We start from the raw sequence: 18,033 nt of genomic DNA, 5'->3' as shown, positions 1-18,033 counted from the left end.
AAATAGAGATGGATGATAGATGGTAGATGGATAAGTGATAAAGTAAAGGTTAGTAAATATGGATAAAGAAATCTGGATGCAGTGGCATGTGCTTGTAATCCCAGCTACTTGGGAGGCTGAGGCCAGAGGATTTCAAGTTCCAGGCTAGAGTCAACAATTTGGTGAAACCTGTCTCCAAAAGGGCTAGGGGTGTAGCTCTGCGTTGAAGTACCCTTGGGTTCAATCCTTCATACTGAAGAAGATGTAAAAAAATAAGGATAAAGAGAACATCATGAGCTGGGTGTGGTGGTGCCTGAAATCCCAGTGTCTCAGGAGGCTGAGGTAAAGGATCATGAGTTCAAAGCCAGCCTCAACAAATTTGTGAGGCCCTAAGCAACTTAGTGAGACCCTGTCTCTAAATAAAATATAAAAAGGGGCGGGGATGTGGCTCAGTGGTTAAATGCCCCGGGGTTCAATCCCCAGTACAAAACACACACACACACACACACACACACACACACACACACACACAGGAAAACATTATGAGGTCATATTGGTATTTTCCATTCCAGTTCAGGGTTATACAGTGTTTATTTAACTTTACTGATAATCATCTCTATTTCTTATGCTAAAAATCCCACTTCTCAATACACAAACGTTCATTGGCTTTTCTGTGCAATATATATCCAACAATGTCAAGATAAGCATACTGCTGCGTCAAAAATGATGTAGTTACTAAAAATAGTTTGGGATATTTCTGCAGTTCTTTTTGTCCCTAGGACAAATCCTATTAGGGACTTGTGATCAGTATACTTCCTTAAAACTCTGTTCCTTCAAACACCAAGAAGTGTTCTTTCTTCTTTAGTTATCCATAAACTTGATATGAAGTTAATTTTGCTTCTAATTGCTTAGGGTTCATTTCTTATTGATGCATTACAGTTGTTCATAATGATGGGATGTGTTGTTATATATTCGTATGTGCACACAATATAACAACAGAATTTGATCAGTCTTCCTCCCTACCCTCCCCACTCCATCCCCACTCCCTTCCCACCTTTTTCTCTATTCTACTGATCTCCCTTTGATTTTCATAGGATCACCCCCACCTTTCTTTTCCATTTTCTTCTCTAAATGCCACATATGAAACATGACCCTTGACCTTCTAATTTGGGTTTGTTTCATTTGCAATAATGTTCCCAAGTACCATCTATTTTTCTACAAATGACATGACTGCATTTTTCTTTATGGTTGAATAAAACTCTCTTGTGTATATGTACCACATTTTCTTTATCCGTTATCTGTTGATGGACACCTAGGCTGGTTCCATGGTTTAGCTATTGTGAATTGTGCTGCCATAAACATGGGTCTACACATATCACTATAGCATGCTGCTTTTAATTCTTTATCATTTTTTTTTCTTTTTCAGGGCTGAGGACCAAACTCAGGGCCTTGCACATGGGAGGCAAGCACTCTGCCACTGAGTAAACCCCCAACCCGTGATGCCTTTAATTTTCTTTAAGATAAACACCAAGGAGCAGCATCGCTAAGTCATTGTAGTTGCATTCCTTGTCTTTTGAGAACTTCATACTGATTTCCATGGTGGTTGTACTAATTTACAATCCCACCTACAGTGCTCATTTTTCTCTATATCTTATATCCTCTCCAGCATTTACTCTTAATTGTTTTCTAGCCATTCTGACTAGTGTGAAATTAAATCTGTATAGTCTTGATCTGCATTTCTCTTAATTGCAAATGATGCTGAGCATTTCTTCTTACATTTGTTGGCCATTTGTATTTCTTCTTTTAAAAAGTGTCTAGTACATTTGCCCATTTGTTAATTGGGTTATTTGATTTTATGAGTGTGAAGTTTTTTGAGTTCTTTATATATTCTAGATAGCAATCCTCTCTCAGTAGAATAGCTAGCAAAGATTTTCTCCCATTCTGTAAGTTCTCTCTTCACATTCTCATTTCCTTTGTTGTTCAGAAACTTTTTAATTTGATACTATCCCTTTTATTAACTCTTGGCATTATTTCTTGAGCTTGGCATATTGACTGTGCCTATTTGCTGGAGTGTTGACGCTACATTTTCTTCTAGGAGTTGCATAGTTTCTGGTCTTGGTTTTGATCCAGTTGGAGTTGATTTTTTACAGGGTGAGAGATAAGAGTCTAGTTTCATTCTTCTACATATGGACAACCATGTTCCCAGCACCATTTGTTTAAAAGGCTGTCTTTTCTCCAATGTATGTTTTTGGTACCTTTGTCAAGGATCAGATGTAAAAGTGTGGTTTGTATCTGTGTCTTCTATTCTTTTTTTTTTTTTTTTTTTTGAACTGGGGATTAAACTCAGGGGCACTCAACCACTGAGCCAGCCACATTCCCTTGTTTGTATTTTTTATTTACAGACAGGGTCTCACTGAGTTGTTTAGTACCTCGACATTGCTGAGGCTACCTTTAAACTCGTGATACTCCTGTCTCAGCCTCCAAAGCCACTGGGATTACAAGCATGTGCCACTGTGCCTGGCTTGTGTGTCTTCTATTCTGTACCATTGTTCTATGCATCTGTTTTTATGCCAGTGCCATGCAGTTTTTGTTACTCTAGGTCTGTAGTATAATTTGAAATCAGGTGTTGTGATACCTTCAGCATTGCTTTTTTGGCTTAAAATTGTTTTGGGTATTCTGGATCTTCTATTCTTCCAAAAGAATTTTAGGACTCTTTTTCTAGTTCTGTGAAGAATGTCATTGGTGTTCTGATGGGGATTGAATTCAATCTGTTGTTGGTAATTTGGCCATTTTAACAATCTTAATTCTGCCTATCCATGAACATGGGAGATCTTTCCACTTTCTGAGGTCTTCTTCAATTTTCTTTCTTCAATGTTCAATAGTTTTCATTGTAGAAATCATTTCCCTTCTTAGTTAGATTTATTCCTAAGTGTTTTGTTTTTGTTGTTTGTTTATATGTAGGCTAGTATGAATGGGATTGTTTTCCTGATTTCTTTCTTGGTGTGTTTATTGTTAGTATATAGGAAAGCTATTTGATTTTTGTATGTTGATTTTATAACCAGATTGGCAAATTTGTTTAGTAGCTCTAGCTAATCTAGCAGTCTTTTTTTTTTTTTTTTTTTGTAAAGGGGAGTACCAGGGATTGAACTCAGGGGCACTCTACCACTGAGCCACATTCCCAGCTCTATTTTGTATTTTATTTAGAGACAGGGTCTCACTGAGTTGCTTAATATCACACTTTTGCTGAGGCTGGCTTTGAACTCACAATCTTCCTGCCTCAGGTTCCCAAGCTGCTGGGATTACAGGCATGTGCCACAACACTAAGCTAATCTAGCAATCTTTTGGTGGAGTTTTTTTTTTTGTTTTGTTTTGTTTTGGTTTTTTTATCTTTTAAATACAGGATCGTATCATCTGCAAACAGTGATAATTTGATTTCTTTCTTCCTATTTTTATACCTTTACTTCCTTCTCTTGCCTAAATGCTGTAGCTGGAATTTCTAGCATTATATTAAATAGAAGTGGTGAAAGTGGACATCTTTTGTCTTGTTCCAGATTTTAAAGTAGGAGTTCATTTTGAATTGTTTTTTAAATTATTCAAATATTCTCATGATTTCAAATCCAAATTTAGAAAGTCTATTCAGAGTATTCTGGCTTCTATCCGTGAAACTTCAACTCTATTATCCCTTCTCTTTCCCCATAGGTTAAAAAAAAAGAAAAAAACAAGTTTTGTTTTATGTTTCATCCTTCTGAAGTGAATTTTCATTATAGTTTTAGCACCCCTTCTAAGGAGATCAAGAGCATATTGTACACTTCTCTAACTTGCTTTTTTTCCAGGTTTAACTTTTTAGTATTTAGATTTATTGATTCACATACTATACAATTAACCTTAAGTATTACTCAATGATTTTAATATATTCAGAGTCATGCAAACGTCACCATAATCAATTTTAGTATATTTTTATTCCAAAAGGAAATCATGTACCCATCAACCCTGTTTCTCCCAACTCCCCCACTACAAGCCTAAGCAGCTGCTAAGGTACTTTCTTTCCCTATGGAATTGCTATTATAGATGTTTCATGTAAGTGGAATCATACAGTATGGGACCTATGGGACCTTTGGCCTGCCTGCCTGCCTTCCTCCTTCCCTCCCTCCCTCCCTCCCTGCTTTTCTTCCTTCCTTGTACTGATATTGAACCCAGGAGCATTTTACCACTGAGCCATATCCCCAGCCCTTTTTAAAAATTTTTCATCTTGAGACAGGCCTTTGCTAAGTTGCTTTGGGACTCAATAAGTTGCTGAGGCTGGCCTCAAACTTATGATCTTCCTGCCTCAGCCTCCCAAGTTGCTGAAATTATAGGTAGGTGTCAGCATACCTGCTGGCCCTTTTTCTTTTTCATTTGGCATGTTTTCAAGCTTAATCTATGTTGTAGCATGTACCAGTATTTCTTTTTTATTGCCAAATAATATTCCAGTATATGTATATGCCACATTTTATCTGTTTTTAACCTTGCTTTTTCTACTTAATAACATATTTAATATATTACTCCATGTTGTTAGAGATATTCCCATTAGTACATCCCAGAGGAGATTTGCCCAAGTTTTTAAAATATTGTTTTAAATTGACAAACAATAATTATATATATTTACAGGTGCGATATGATGTCTTACTACATCTGTGCATTATAGAATAACTAAATAGGCTATTTAGGATGTCCATTACCTTATACATTTATCATTTCTTTTCAGTGAGAACATTTAAAATCTTTTTAAAATTTTAAAAATATACAATTCATTATTATTAATGTTAGTAGCTATGCTCTGCAACAGAACATCAGAAGCTCTTCCTCCCGTCTGAAACATTATACCCTTTGGCTAGCTGATGGCTGCCCTTTCCACTCACCCACCCTCACTCTGGTAACCAGCATTCTGCTCTCTACCTCAGAGTTTGACTTTTTAAAATTCCACATATGGTGAGATCATATAGCGTTGGCCTCTCTCTGCTTTGCCATAGGTTATTTACTTATTTATTTAGGAACTGGGGATTGAAGCCAGAGGCACATTACCAGTGATCTACATCCCCAGCCCCTCCCTACCTCTCTCTCTCTCTCTCTTTTTGAGAGAGTCTTGCTAAATTGCTGAGGCTGGTCTCAAACTTGAGATCCTCCCATCTCAGCCTCCTGAGTTTCTGGGATTGCAGGCATGCACCATTGTGCCTAGCTTCATAGGTTATTTAACCAGTATTTTATTCTTACATGTAGTATGCAAGGGAAAAAACCTGCTGTAAATCTTGTGAGACAATGGGGAGCTAACTTGTGCCTTCCTCAGTCCTCAGTGGGTTGACCTCAGCAACTGCCCAGGATGCTTTCAGCTTCAAAGACCTCTGACAAATCAGCAAGGGTGACATTAACAGTCTGATTTCTGAGGCCCTGGTGGTGCTGGGTTGACTCTGGACAGCCTTTGCTGTTAGGTGGTGTTCAATCAATGGAGTTGCTTCTGTGCTGGGAATCCCATGAAATGAAGGGTGAGGGGTACTGTGAGGCCCAACCCCTTTGTCCCACAAGATGGAGTAGATTTGCTTATATGGAAATATCCAAAGGACTGTGGACATCCTGGGACCTAGTCCACTGAGGCCAGGAAAGGCAAACTTTGCTGTTCTCTGTCAGAAAGCAGAGCAGAGATCAGGGATGGATGGGATGCTGACGGAGCAAGGAGCATCTCCCAGGGAATCAGCAGCAGGACACACGACAACCTCATGAGGCACTTCCCAGCTTGAAGTGGAAGAGATTTCTCCAGGGAAGGGTCTGAGGAGTTCCCAGAGGACAGCAGGAACTCAACTCACAATCAGCGAGATTCTTAGTGCAAAGGAAAAGAAGTTCACACAAGCCAGACAGAGGCTGAGACAGAGGTTTATTTAGGAAAGCAGCTACACATTCAAGGGAGAATGTGGGCTGTCTTTAGAGTGAGAAGCGGCCCTGACTTGGACTGGGGGTCCAATATTTATAGAAGGGCTATATCAGGGGCCAGTCTGGAGATGGAGCCAGGGTGGAGCAGCAAAATTTCTACCAGTTTCCCCTGCACTTCTGTATTTCCCTTATTTTTAAAGGTCACGGGCCAAGGCTTTTTGCTCAAGATTTACAACTATGCTTTCTACATCTCAATGGCAGTGAGTGTTTCCTTTAAGATTCAGTATCTCTCTCTCTCTCTTTATCCTAAATTGCTATCTCAGAATCAGTGAAGTGGGGACTGACCTGCAGCTCTGTTCCTGGTCCCTTAACTCTGGGGACTGTCCCCTCAGAAGCCTACAAGGCCAGGCCAGAAAATAAATGGGTCAGGGAACGTATGACTCATCTAAAGGGGAGTCCCCACTGATCTTTGCAAAGTGAGAACCCCTAACGTAACTAGATTCTTTGAGGTTTTCTGTCTTGTTTTGTTCTCTCCAGAGGTTAGAGATCTGGATTTTTCTGTGTGGAACTGTGTGGTTTAGGGGGAGTTGTTTTGATTTAGAGTTTTTGGCAAATATATTTGGAAACTGTGTTCAAACTCTGTAAAAAAACAGAAAATTCAGGGAACTAGCTTGACTGAGGATCTGACTCAGGAAATCCATGAGAGCATAAGCAGGTGCAGGCTCAGGGCCCTTCCTGAACCAGACGGCTACCAGAGGCACAGGAAGCCATGTCCTCCCTTCCTCGTGCTCTACCCTGCCCTCAATTGCTCAAGAAGACATTCTTGGAGCTGAAGCCCAGCTTCTTTTTACTTTAGCTCCCTGATCTTTAAAACAGAATCACATCTCTGTGATGGTGAGTTGTCAACTAACTGCAGAGGACAGTGCAGAGGTGATATCCTCAGCCTGAACATATTCCCAAGTATGTGTTGAATTCATTGAAGTGAATCCCCTTCTAGGTATCTCATTTCAATTTGGAGAGATGGAAGGTAGCTAAAAATTTTTTTAATAAGGAGAAACTTGAAGATACAAATATTAAAATTATAATATTCAAAACAGTATGGTACTAATGCTGCAACAAACTGGCAAATCAATATCTACCCTAAAGAATAGTTCCTAATATACTTAAATACTTTATAAATGAAAGTGGGATAATCAGAAATCAATCAGAAAGGCTTATTTGATAAATAAATTTGGAAGTTCAATCATTCCAGGAGAAAATCAACTGAGATAGTCCTTTACATTGTAAATCAATATAAATTTAATAATTAATAATAAACATCAGAACCAAATAAAACCAAAAAACTCTCTACATTTAGAACAACTTTCTAGTTATAAAAATAGCAAGTTGGTCATGGTGGTGTATGCTATAATCCCAGCAGCTTGGGTGGCTGAGGCAGGAGGATTGCAAGTTCAAAGCCAGCCTCAGCAATTTAGCAAGGCCCTAAGCAACTGAGTGAGACTCTGTTTCTAAATAAAATACAAAATAAGGCTGGGGATGTGGCTCAGTGGTTGAGTGCCCCTGAGCTCCATCCCTATACCCTCAAAATAAAAAATAAAAGGGCTGTGGGAGTGGCTCAGTGATTAAGTACCCCTGGGTTCATTCCTCAGTACCCCAAAAACCCACAAAACCAAAAAAAAAAAAAAAAAAAAAGGAAGATACTTACCGAAGGAAAAACGATGGTAAATTCAAGTATAAAAAGAACTTTTTAACGCCTAAATGTTTAAAAAAAATTTCTAAGTTGAAAGTTACTCTGGACAAAATGAGTGATGAATCTAACAAGATGTAAATGTTAATATTAAATATATAAAGAGCTCATGTTATCAAAAGCTCTATCCTTGTCCCCATGCCAATCCAATAACAAGGACATGGTTTTGAAAAAAGGAAAAAGAATATTATTGCTTTGCAAACAAAGGAAAAGAATCACAGGGGATTCCTGTCCCAGAGGCTGATTCTGCCCATCAGCAGGAACAGGGGGCTTTTAAAGAGATGATTCAAAGCCTACATTCCATGTGTTCTCTGGTGCAGTTGTAATTCACTTGTTAATCTGGAAGGTAATTATTTCTGAGTACCATCCCCAAAATCTGAATTCCTTCATTCCTGTGATGGGTGTGTGTTCAAGGACAGATAACTCTGGCTTGGATTAGGAATAAAGGTGATCCTGTTTCCCCAGAGATTAGGGAGGGGGAGATACTAGGGAGGAGCAGAGAGAGGAAGAGAAAAAAAACAAGTCCCCTTTTAAAAATAAGTTGGGGGGGGGCGCTGTTTCCAAGATGGTGGGCTAGAGGGAGGCTGCATTCTGTGCCACTCTGGGACCTGGGATTCAAGTGGTGGGAATACTGTTTCTCTGTAAGTGATTAGAGGACCCCCTACGGCTGCTCCCATGCAGGAATCATGGCCGTCGTGCCTGTGCAGGTAACCAGGTCTCAGCTTCAGCACAGGACTCCCAGCCACTCGTCCACACAGGATCTCCAGGTGCCCGAGTAGAACCACTGGCATCGGCACCCATGCGGGACTCCTGGCCACCACCTGTACAGGAACTCCAGCTGCCACTCCCGTGTGGACCCCCATCTACCAACATGGGGCTCCCTCAGTTGCCTCCATCTTGGGGCACTACAACCCCTGCCACAATCCCCTACACAGGATAACCTGCACCTGGAGATACTGCACTGGGTTCAGAGACAGCTGTTGTCCACAACACTGTATGCCACAGAGCTGCATCTCTGAACAAGCTGCTCAATGCCACCACCAGGCCCCACCCAACCCAACACCCCATACCTGAGAGCAGCCACCTCCATCTTGGGACACCTTTGTCACCATCTTTAGTTGGGGCAACCCCCAGCTTGGAACACCTGCTGGGGCTTAGAAGCAATATCAAGGTACTGAAAGTCTCCAAGACCTTGGAGAGAAAGGTTCCTGTGGGCTGGGATCTGGGGGCTGCACACCTGTTGTGGAGAGATGTTTTACATCGGGCAATTCAGGACCTGGTTTTGTGACCTGGTTTTGTTGAACTATGGATCAGCCACACAACCTCATGCACTGTGCAGGGTTAGCAGCTGCTGGGGAGAGTGGGTAGTTGGAGACTTTCAGTACCTTGATATTGCTTCTAAGCCCCAGCAGGTGTTCCAAGCTGGGGGTTGCCCCAACTAAAGATGGTGACAAAGGTGTCCCAAGATGGGGTTGAGCGAGATATAGTTTAGATACTAAATTAGAGACCAGGAATTGCAAGGTCTACAGGTAATATAAGGAGATAAGACCAGGTGCCCACATCACACGAGTGGGCCCTAAAGGAGATCCTTAGGGTGCAGTCTCCCATTGGGGACCAGCAATTGCTATATCCCACTTCCAGGAGCTCTGCCCCCAAGACCAACCCTCCCACCCTAATAACCCTCACCATCCTGAGGGTGAAGACACCAGCAAACAACAAACAAGCCCACCCACTAGATGAGAAGGGAAGTAGGAAAGACACTGATCTCCAAGAGAAACAATCCTTGTATCTTCCTTCAAGATTTCTCTCTCTGTCCTCCAACACATCCCCAACATTTATGAAACCAAGTACTTTTCATGAATTAGGCTACTGAGGACTGGGATGTCTGAATAGTATATTAAAGTAGTGTTGTATATTCTTTACCTCCTATTTTCTCATTTTTTATTTTTCTTGACATTTATGTTTGTCTTTTGTATGCTACTGTCTTCCCACTTGCTTGTCTCCCCCAAATCACTTTCTCTCTCTTCTCCTGCTACTAACCAACTTCTTTAGATTCCTCTTTCACACTTTCAAAGATATAATAATAACTCCATATCCTCACCTCCTACCACCTCAACATCTCATCCTACACCTTATCCCTGGTTCTTTGTCCACCACCAGAAACTGTAGACCCCTTTGCAAATCTTCTATTTATACTGTGGATAATAATTGTGACAAAACCATAAACATCTTAATAGCAGCTCTCTGGTGTAAGGTTGTATATTGTTTGTATTGGGATCTGTTCACATTGTTTTCCCTCTTAAAGGAGAGGTGTTGAAAACCTGCAGGGACACTACAGCCTATGGGGTAAAAACTGTAATGCCTTGGATCCACAGTGCTAAGGGGAAGACACAAAATCAACATAAAAAAAAAAAAAAACAAGGAAAGAAAGTGTCCAAAACAAACCAAGACATTATATTATTGGAATCCATGGCCAGCACAGCAGAAGTAATGACAGAGAAGGAGTTCAGGATGTACATAATTAAAATGTTCTCTGAATTAAAGATGACATAAAAGAGCAAATACAGGCAGCAAGAGATCATTTTGATAAAGAACCACATAAGCATATATAGGAAGCAAAAGATTACTTCTATAAAGTTATAGAGGTTCTGAAAAAGAAACCAAATATAAATCCTCAAAATGAAAGAAACAATAAACCATATTAAAAACTCAATAGAAAGCATCACCAACAGATTACATCACTTGGAAGACAGGACCTCAGACAAGGAAGACAAAATATATAATCTTGAAAAAAATATTGATCACACAGTGAAGATGGTAAGAAATCATGAGCAGAATATTCAAGAATTATGGGATAGCATCAAAAGACCAAATTTAAGAATTATTGGGATAGAGGAAGGCATACAGTTCCAGACCAAAGGAAAGCACAGTCTCTTCAATGAGATAATTTCAGAAAATTTCCCAAACATGAAAAATGAATTGGAAAATCAAACAAAAGAGGCTCATAGGACACCAAATGTACAAAATCACAACAGATCCACACCAAGGCACATTATAAATGAAAATGCCCAGCATACAGAATAAGGAGAGAATTCTAAAAGCCACAAGAGAAAGGAATCAGATCACATATAGGGAAGACCAATTAGGATATTTGCAGATTTTTCAACCCAGACCCTCAAAGCCAGGAGATCCTGGAACAACCTATACTAGGCTCTGAAAGAAAATGATGCCAACCAAGAATCTTATATCCAGTAAAATTAAGCTTCAGATTTGATGACAAAAATGTTTCATGATAAACAAAAGTTAAAAGAATTTACAACTAGAAAGCTTGCACTAGAGAACATCCTTGGCAAAATATTATATAAGGAGGAAATTAAAAAACAACAATGAAAATCAGCAAATGGAGGTACTACACTAAAGGAAATACCAATCAAAGGAGAAACCAAGTCAAGTCAAAAACCAAAAATAAACAAAAATGACCAGGAAAACAAATCATGTCACAATAATAACCCTAAGTGTTAGTGGCCTAAACTCACCAATCAAAAGACACAGGCTGGCAGATTGGATTTTTAAAAAGACCCAACAATATGCTGCCTTCAAGAGACTCATCTCACAGACTGAAGGTGAAAAGTTGGGAAAAAAACATATCACTCACATGGACCACATAAACAAGGAGGGGTTTCCATCCTCATATCAAATAAAGTAGACTTTGCCAAAGTTAATCAAAAGGGATAAAGAAGGACACTACATACTGCTTAATGGAACCATACATCAACAAGACATAACAGTTATATATTTCATCCATAAAGGAGTGAATACACTTTCTTCTCGGCAGCACATAGATTATGTGGCATAATATATGCTGCCATATATTAAGAAACTCTTAGCATATAAAAAAATAGAGATACTATCCTGAATTCTATCAGATCATAATGGAATAAAATTAGAAATCAATCATAAAATTAAAAAAAGAAGCTACTCCAACACCTGGAAATCAAATAATATGCTATTGAATGAACAATGGGTTGCAAAAGACATCAAAGAGGAGATTAAAATATTCTTAGGGCTAGGGCTATAGTTCAGTGGTAGAGCGCTTGCCTCACACATGCAAGGCACTGGGTTCCATCCTTAGCACAACATAAAAATATATAAAGATTGTGTCTATCTTCAACTAAAAAATAAAAACAATTCTTAGAGGTAAATGGGAACATTGATACAATATATCAAAATCTCTGGGACACTATGAAGGCAGTAGTAAGAGGAAAGTTAATTGCATGGAGTTCATTCCTTAAAAAAAAAGAACATGTCAACAAATAAATGACCTAACATTACATCTCAAAGCCCTAGAAAAGTAAGAATAAATTAACACCAAAAGCAGCAGAAGACAGGAAATAATTGAAATCAATGAAATCGGAACAAGAGAAACAAAAAAAATTGACAAAACAAAAAGTTGGTTCTTTTAAAAAATAAATAAAATTGATAAAACCTTAACCATGATAATGAAGAGAAGGAGAGAGAAAACTCAAGTTAGTAACATCCAAGATGAAAAAGAAAATATCACAACAGACACTACTGAAATACAAAAGATAATTAGAAATTCTTTTGAAAATTTGTACTCTAATAAAACAGAAAGACAACTTTCTAGAGTCATATGATTTGCCCGAACTGAATCACAAGTTAAACAGATCAATTACTATTGCCGCCACCACCTATAGTTCCAGTAGCATCCGTCACAGGTCACTGGCAGGTTCTGGAAGCTCAACACCAAGGTGAGGTAGAGATAATATGCACGGTTACTATAACATTTAGGGCAGAAACTGTAATACTTCAGATCTGCACTGCAAGAAAGGAAGATACATAGATAACATGAAAAAACAAGGGAAAATAGTGTCCCAAACAAACCAAGATACTACAATAACATAACCCATGGACAGCACAGTTGATAAAACATCAGAGAAGGAGTTCAGAATGTACATAATTAAAATGATCTGTGAGGGGCCAAGGTTATGGCTCAGTAGTAGAGCACTTGCCTAGCATGTATGAGGCACTGGCTTCAATCCTTGGCAACACATAAAATAAATAACATAAAGGTATTGTGTCCATCTACAACTAAAAAAGAATATTTTTAAGAAATGATCTGTGAATTAAAGAAACACTTAAATGAGCAAATACAGGCAAAAATTAATCGCTCCAACAAAGAGATAAGCGAGCAAATACAGGCAACCATAGATCACAACAACAAAGAGGGAAGGGAACAAATACAGGTAGCAAAAGATTACTTCAAGAGTTAGAGATTCTGAAAAAAAAAAAAAAAAAAGCCAATCAGAAATCCTTGAAATGAAGGAAACAATAAACCAAATAAAAAAGTCAATAGAAAGCATCACCAAGAGACTAAATCACTTGTAAGACAGAACATATCTAGATAATAAAGACAAAGTATACAGTCTGGGAAATAAAGTTGACCACACAGTGAAGATGATAAGAATCCATGAACAGAATATCCAAGAATTATGGAATAGCATCAAAAGACCAAATCTAAGATTTATTGGTATAGAGGAAGGCACAGAGATTCAAACCAAAGGAATGCACAATCTCTTCAATAAGATAATTTCAGAAAATTTTCCAAACATGAAGAATGAATTGGAAAATCAAACAAAAGGGGCTTACAGGACACCAAATGTACAAAATTACAACAGACCCACACCAAGGCATGTTATAATGAAAATGCCTAGCATACAGATAAGGACAGAATCTTAAAGGCCGCAAGAGAGAGGAATCAGATCACATAGAGGGGAGACCAATTAGGATATCTGCAGATTTTTCAACCTAGACCCTCAAAATCCAGGAGATCCTGAACAACATATACCAAGCTCTGAAAGAAAAATGGATGCCAACCAAGAATCTTATATCCAGCAAAATTAGGCTTCAGATTTGATGACAAAATAAAAGTGTTTCATGATAAACAAAAGTTATTGACATGATAAACAAAAGTTTATTGACAACTAGAAAGTCTGTACTACAGAGCATCCTCAGCAAAATATTCCATGAGGAGGAAATGAAAATCAGCAAAGGGAGGAATTACATTAAAGAAAAGGCCAATCAAAGGAGAAACCAAGTTAAGTTAAAAACCAAAAATAAACCAAAATTTCTGGGAATACAAATCACATTTCAATAACAACCCTGAATATCAGTGGCCTAAATTCATCAATTAAAAGACATTGAATGACAGATTGGATTTAAAAAAAAAAAAGACCCAATTATATGTTGCTTCAATAGACTCATCTCACAAGAAAAGACATCCACAGACTAAAGGTGAAAGGGTGGGAAAAAACATACCACTCACATGGAACATGTTAATAAGCAGGGGTTTCCATCCTCATATCAGATAAAGTGGACTTCAAGCCAAATCTAGTGAAAAGAAATAAAGAAAGACATTTCATACTGCTTAAGGGATTCATACATCAACAAGATAAAACAATCATAAATATCTATGCCCCCATCAATGGGCTATCTATATATATCAAACAAACCCTTCTCAAATACAAGAACCAAATAGACCAAGACACAATAATACTGGATGAATTTAATATACCTCTCTCACCACTGGATAGATCTTCCAAACAAAAACTAAACAAAGAAACTATAGAACTCAATAATACAATCAATAATTTGTACTTAACAGACATATATAGAATATTCCATCTGTCAAGGAACAAATATACTTTCTTCTCAGCAGCACATGGATCCTTCTCCAAAATACACCATATGTTATGCCACAAAGCAAGTCTTAGCAAATACAAAAAAATAGAGATACTACCCTGCATTCTATCAGATCATAATGGAAAGAAATTAAAAATCAATGATAAAATTAAAAAGAGAAGCTACTCCAACACCTGGAGAATAAACAATATGCTATTGAATGACACATAAATAACAGAAGACATCAGGTAGGAGATTAAAAAAAATTCTTAGAGGTAAATGTGAACTCCAATACAACTTATCAAAATCTCTGGGACACTATGAAGGCAGTGCTAAGAGGGGTTCATTGCATGGAGTTCATTCATTAAAAGAAGAAAAAGTCAACAAATTAAAAAACCTGACATTACACCTCAAAGCCCTAGAAAAAGAACAACCCAACACTAAAAGTAGTAGAAGACAGGAAATAATTAAAATCAGGGCAGAAATCAATGAAATTAAAACTAAAAAAAATTTCAAAAATTGACAAAACAAAAAGCTGGTTCCTTGAAAAAAATAAATAAAATTGACAAATCTTTAGCCACTCTAACAAAAAGGAAGCAGGAAATCCAAATTACTAAAATCTGTGATGAAAAAGGAAATATCATGACAGACACTATTGAAATACAGAAGACAATTAGAAATTATTTTGAAATTTTATACTCCAGCAAAATAGAAAACCTCAAAGACACCAACAAATTTCTAGAGGCATATTATCTATCCAAACTGAGTCAAGAGGACATACACAATTTAAGCAGAACAATTTAAAGCAAGGAAATAGAACACACCATCAAAAGCCTACCAACCAAGAAAAGCCTGGATTCACAGCTGAGTTCTACAAAACCTACAAAGAAGAATTAATACCAATACTACTCAAATTATTCCATGAAACAGAAAAGGAAGGATCCCTTCCAAACTCATTCTACAAATCTAGTATCATTCTGATACCAAAACCAGGCAGAGACACATCAAGGAAAGAAATTTTCAGACCAATATTCCTGATGAACATTGAGGCAAAAATTCTCAGTAAAATCCTGGCAAACTGCATACAAAAACATATCAAAAAAAATAATGTACCATGATCAAGTGGGGTTCATTCCAGAGATACAAGTTTGGTTCAACATCTGGAAATCAATAAATATAACTCCTCACATCAATAGACTCAAAGATAAGAATCATTTGATTATATCAATAGATACAGAGAAAGCATTTGACAAAATACTTTCATGTTCAAAACAATAGAAAAACTAGGAATAACAGGGACATACCTCAACATTGTAAAAGCTATCTACACTAAATCCAAGTCCAACATTATTCTAAATGGAGAAAAATTGAAAGCATTCCCTCTAAAAACTGGAACAAGAAAGGGATGCCCTCTTTCACCACTTCTTTTCAACATAGTCCTTGAAACTTTAGCCAGAGCAATTAGACAGATGAAAGAAATTGAAGGGATACAGAGAGGAAAAGAAACACTCAAACTCTCATTATTTGCTGATGACATGATTCTATATTTAGAGGATCCAAAAAACTCCACCAGAAAACACCTAAAATTAATTAATGAATTCAACAAAGTAGCATGATATAAAATCAATACTCATAAATCAAATGCATTTCTATATATCAGTGATGAATCCTCTGAAAAAGAAATTAGGAAATCACAATAGCCTAAAAAAAAAAAAACCTTGGTAATCAACTTAACAAAAGAGGTGAAAGAACTCTACAATGAAAACTACAGAACACTAAATAAAGAAATTAAAGAACTTAGAAGATGGAAAGATCTCCCATGCTCTGAGATAGGCAAAATTAATGTTGTCAAAATGGTCATACTAGGGAGATTCAAGATGGCGGCCTAGAGGAAGGCTGCATTCCTACTTGCTCAATGGCTTGGGATTCAAGCAGCGGGAATACTGCTTCTCAAAGAGCCTTTTGAAAATATAGTTCAGAAATTCCACTGAAGAGAGACCTGCCGGCAATTGGTAGGATTTTTGGAGGTGACAGATTGCCCCAGACCAGTGAATCTCCGCCACGCAGTGCAGCGTAGAGGTCCGGACCTGCCAGCCACTGCCCGCGCGACTCCACTCGGCGACCGCCAGTGACCGCCCGCCCTTGGCCCCCATGACTGGGTGGCTAAAGACCACACAACCGCCGGCAACCGCCCACCCACTGCCCACGCGAATGGGCAGCTAGAGACCGCACACCCGCTGTAGGCCGCCTGCCCACTGCCCACGCGACTGGGTGGCTAGAGACCGCCTGCCAGCTGGCGACCACATGGCTAGACCCCGAGGCACGGCCCAGCAGGTGCGGTGCAGGGACTCTAGGAAGAGGTCTCTAGCCAGGCCTTCATGAAGTAGCTGAATCCAACCAGAACAGACCAGTCCCACCCCTCCCTTCAGACACTCCGGCAAGGAGCCTGGGGCCCGCCATGGCAGAGAGGTGACGTCACCGGAGTTCGGCCGACGGAATTCCTTCCCAGCAGAATCCACTTTAGTAGGTGTGTGACTCCAACCCCCTCCAGATACAAGCAGCCAGGAAACCTCAGGAATCTCCCTGGGGGGCGTGTCTGTAGGGAAGCAGAGGGGATTCCCGATCCCCACCTCCCCTTACCACCAGCGGCGACACCCAAGGTCTTAGCCGCCAGTTACTGGGGGAAGGCCCACCAAAGGAGTCCAGAAAAATTAAAACTGTTGGTCCCCAGATCACCGCACCACAGCACTGGGGCTTAGATGAATGCCGGAGAGAGCGCTCAGTCGTTCGGGAATTAGGACACGCGGTGGGGCTGCAAGTGTAACCGGTTCTTTGGGGAACCGCCTCTGGTGAACAGGACCTGGCTGGCTGACTGGCAGGAGGAAGGGGGGGAGGGGTCAGAGAAGTGATACGGCTCTGGACTAACAGGACTGAGAGTCTCTCAGGAGCTGCCTCACAGGAATTGCTATCTGCACGAAGAGGGCAGAAGCTCGGCGCGGAGGGCACAGCTCCGCCTACTGGAAGAGAAGAAAATGGATCTCTAAGACTTCAATTTTTTTTCTCTTTGTTCTTTTCTCCCCTTTTCCTTCTTTCTTTCCTGTTTCAAGTTTTATTGTTCTTTCCATTCTCCTCTAATCTATCTATCTCTCTCCTCCTTTCTTTTTAAGAGCACCTTCCTTCCCCTACCCCCCAACTTTCATCCCAAGCATTACATCTTCCATTACGTGTAATTGTCTAAATGCAAATAGGTGAATGTTTCGAGGCTGTCTATAGGGCTCCTAAATACCTAGCTACTACCAACACCCTGATCCAATTGCCTGTTAGTATCCCCCTTCAGTAGAGCAATCTTCTAAAGTAGCCAAGACATACTAACCCTCACACCATCATAGCACCTAACCTAAACATAAAGTCCTAAGAACAAACAACAAATCACTATATGCATACAGAATCCGGAAGCCTTTTATGAATTGAATGAAGCAGCTTTAAAGTATAATAAAGCCCAACATTTCTAGGCATAGTCCACCACCACAAAGGAGAGACAACAGAGATACACAAAACCAAAACAAATTTATAGGAGAGAGCAGAAACACAGCAGTCAAATAGAGCTGGAAAGTAACATGAACAACATGAAAAAACAAGGGAAAAAGGATTACAAACAATGCAGGACAACTTAAATCTACAGGAGGACCTAGAAGCATCAGAAACAT

General features: G+C 39.1%; 1 protein-coding gene across 1 annotated transcript in view; it reads right to left on the bottom strand.

The window, feature by feature from the left end:
* Positions 1-13,986: 13,986 nt before the first annotated feature.
* The window catches only part of Mapk6 (mitogen-activated protein kinase 6), a 57,182-nt gene continuing 53,135 nt past the window's right edge, over positions 13,987-18,033 (bottom strand). The window contains exon 4 of the mRNA XM_076850794.1: positions 13,987-14,035. Coding sequence (XP_076706909.1) covers positions 14,025-14,035 — 11 coding nt within the window. The 3' untranslated portion in view covers positions 13,987-14,024. The remainder of the gene's footprint in view (positions 14,036-18,033) is intronic.

The sequence above is a fragment of the Callospermophilus lateralis genome, chromosome 3 (assembly GCF_048772815.1).
Source record: "Callospermophilus lateralis isolate mCalLat2 chromosome 3, mCalLat2.hap1, whole genome shotgun sequence".
NCBI lineage: Eukaryota > Metazoa > Chordata > Mammalia > Rodentia > Sciuridae > Callospermophilus > Callospermophilus lateralis.
This window is presented reverse-complemented; position numbering and strand designations above follow the sequence as displayed.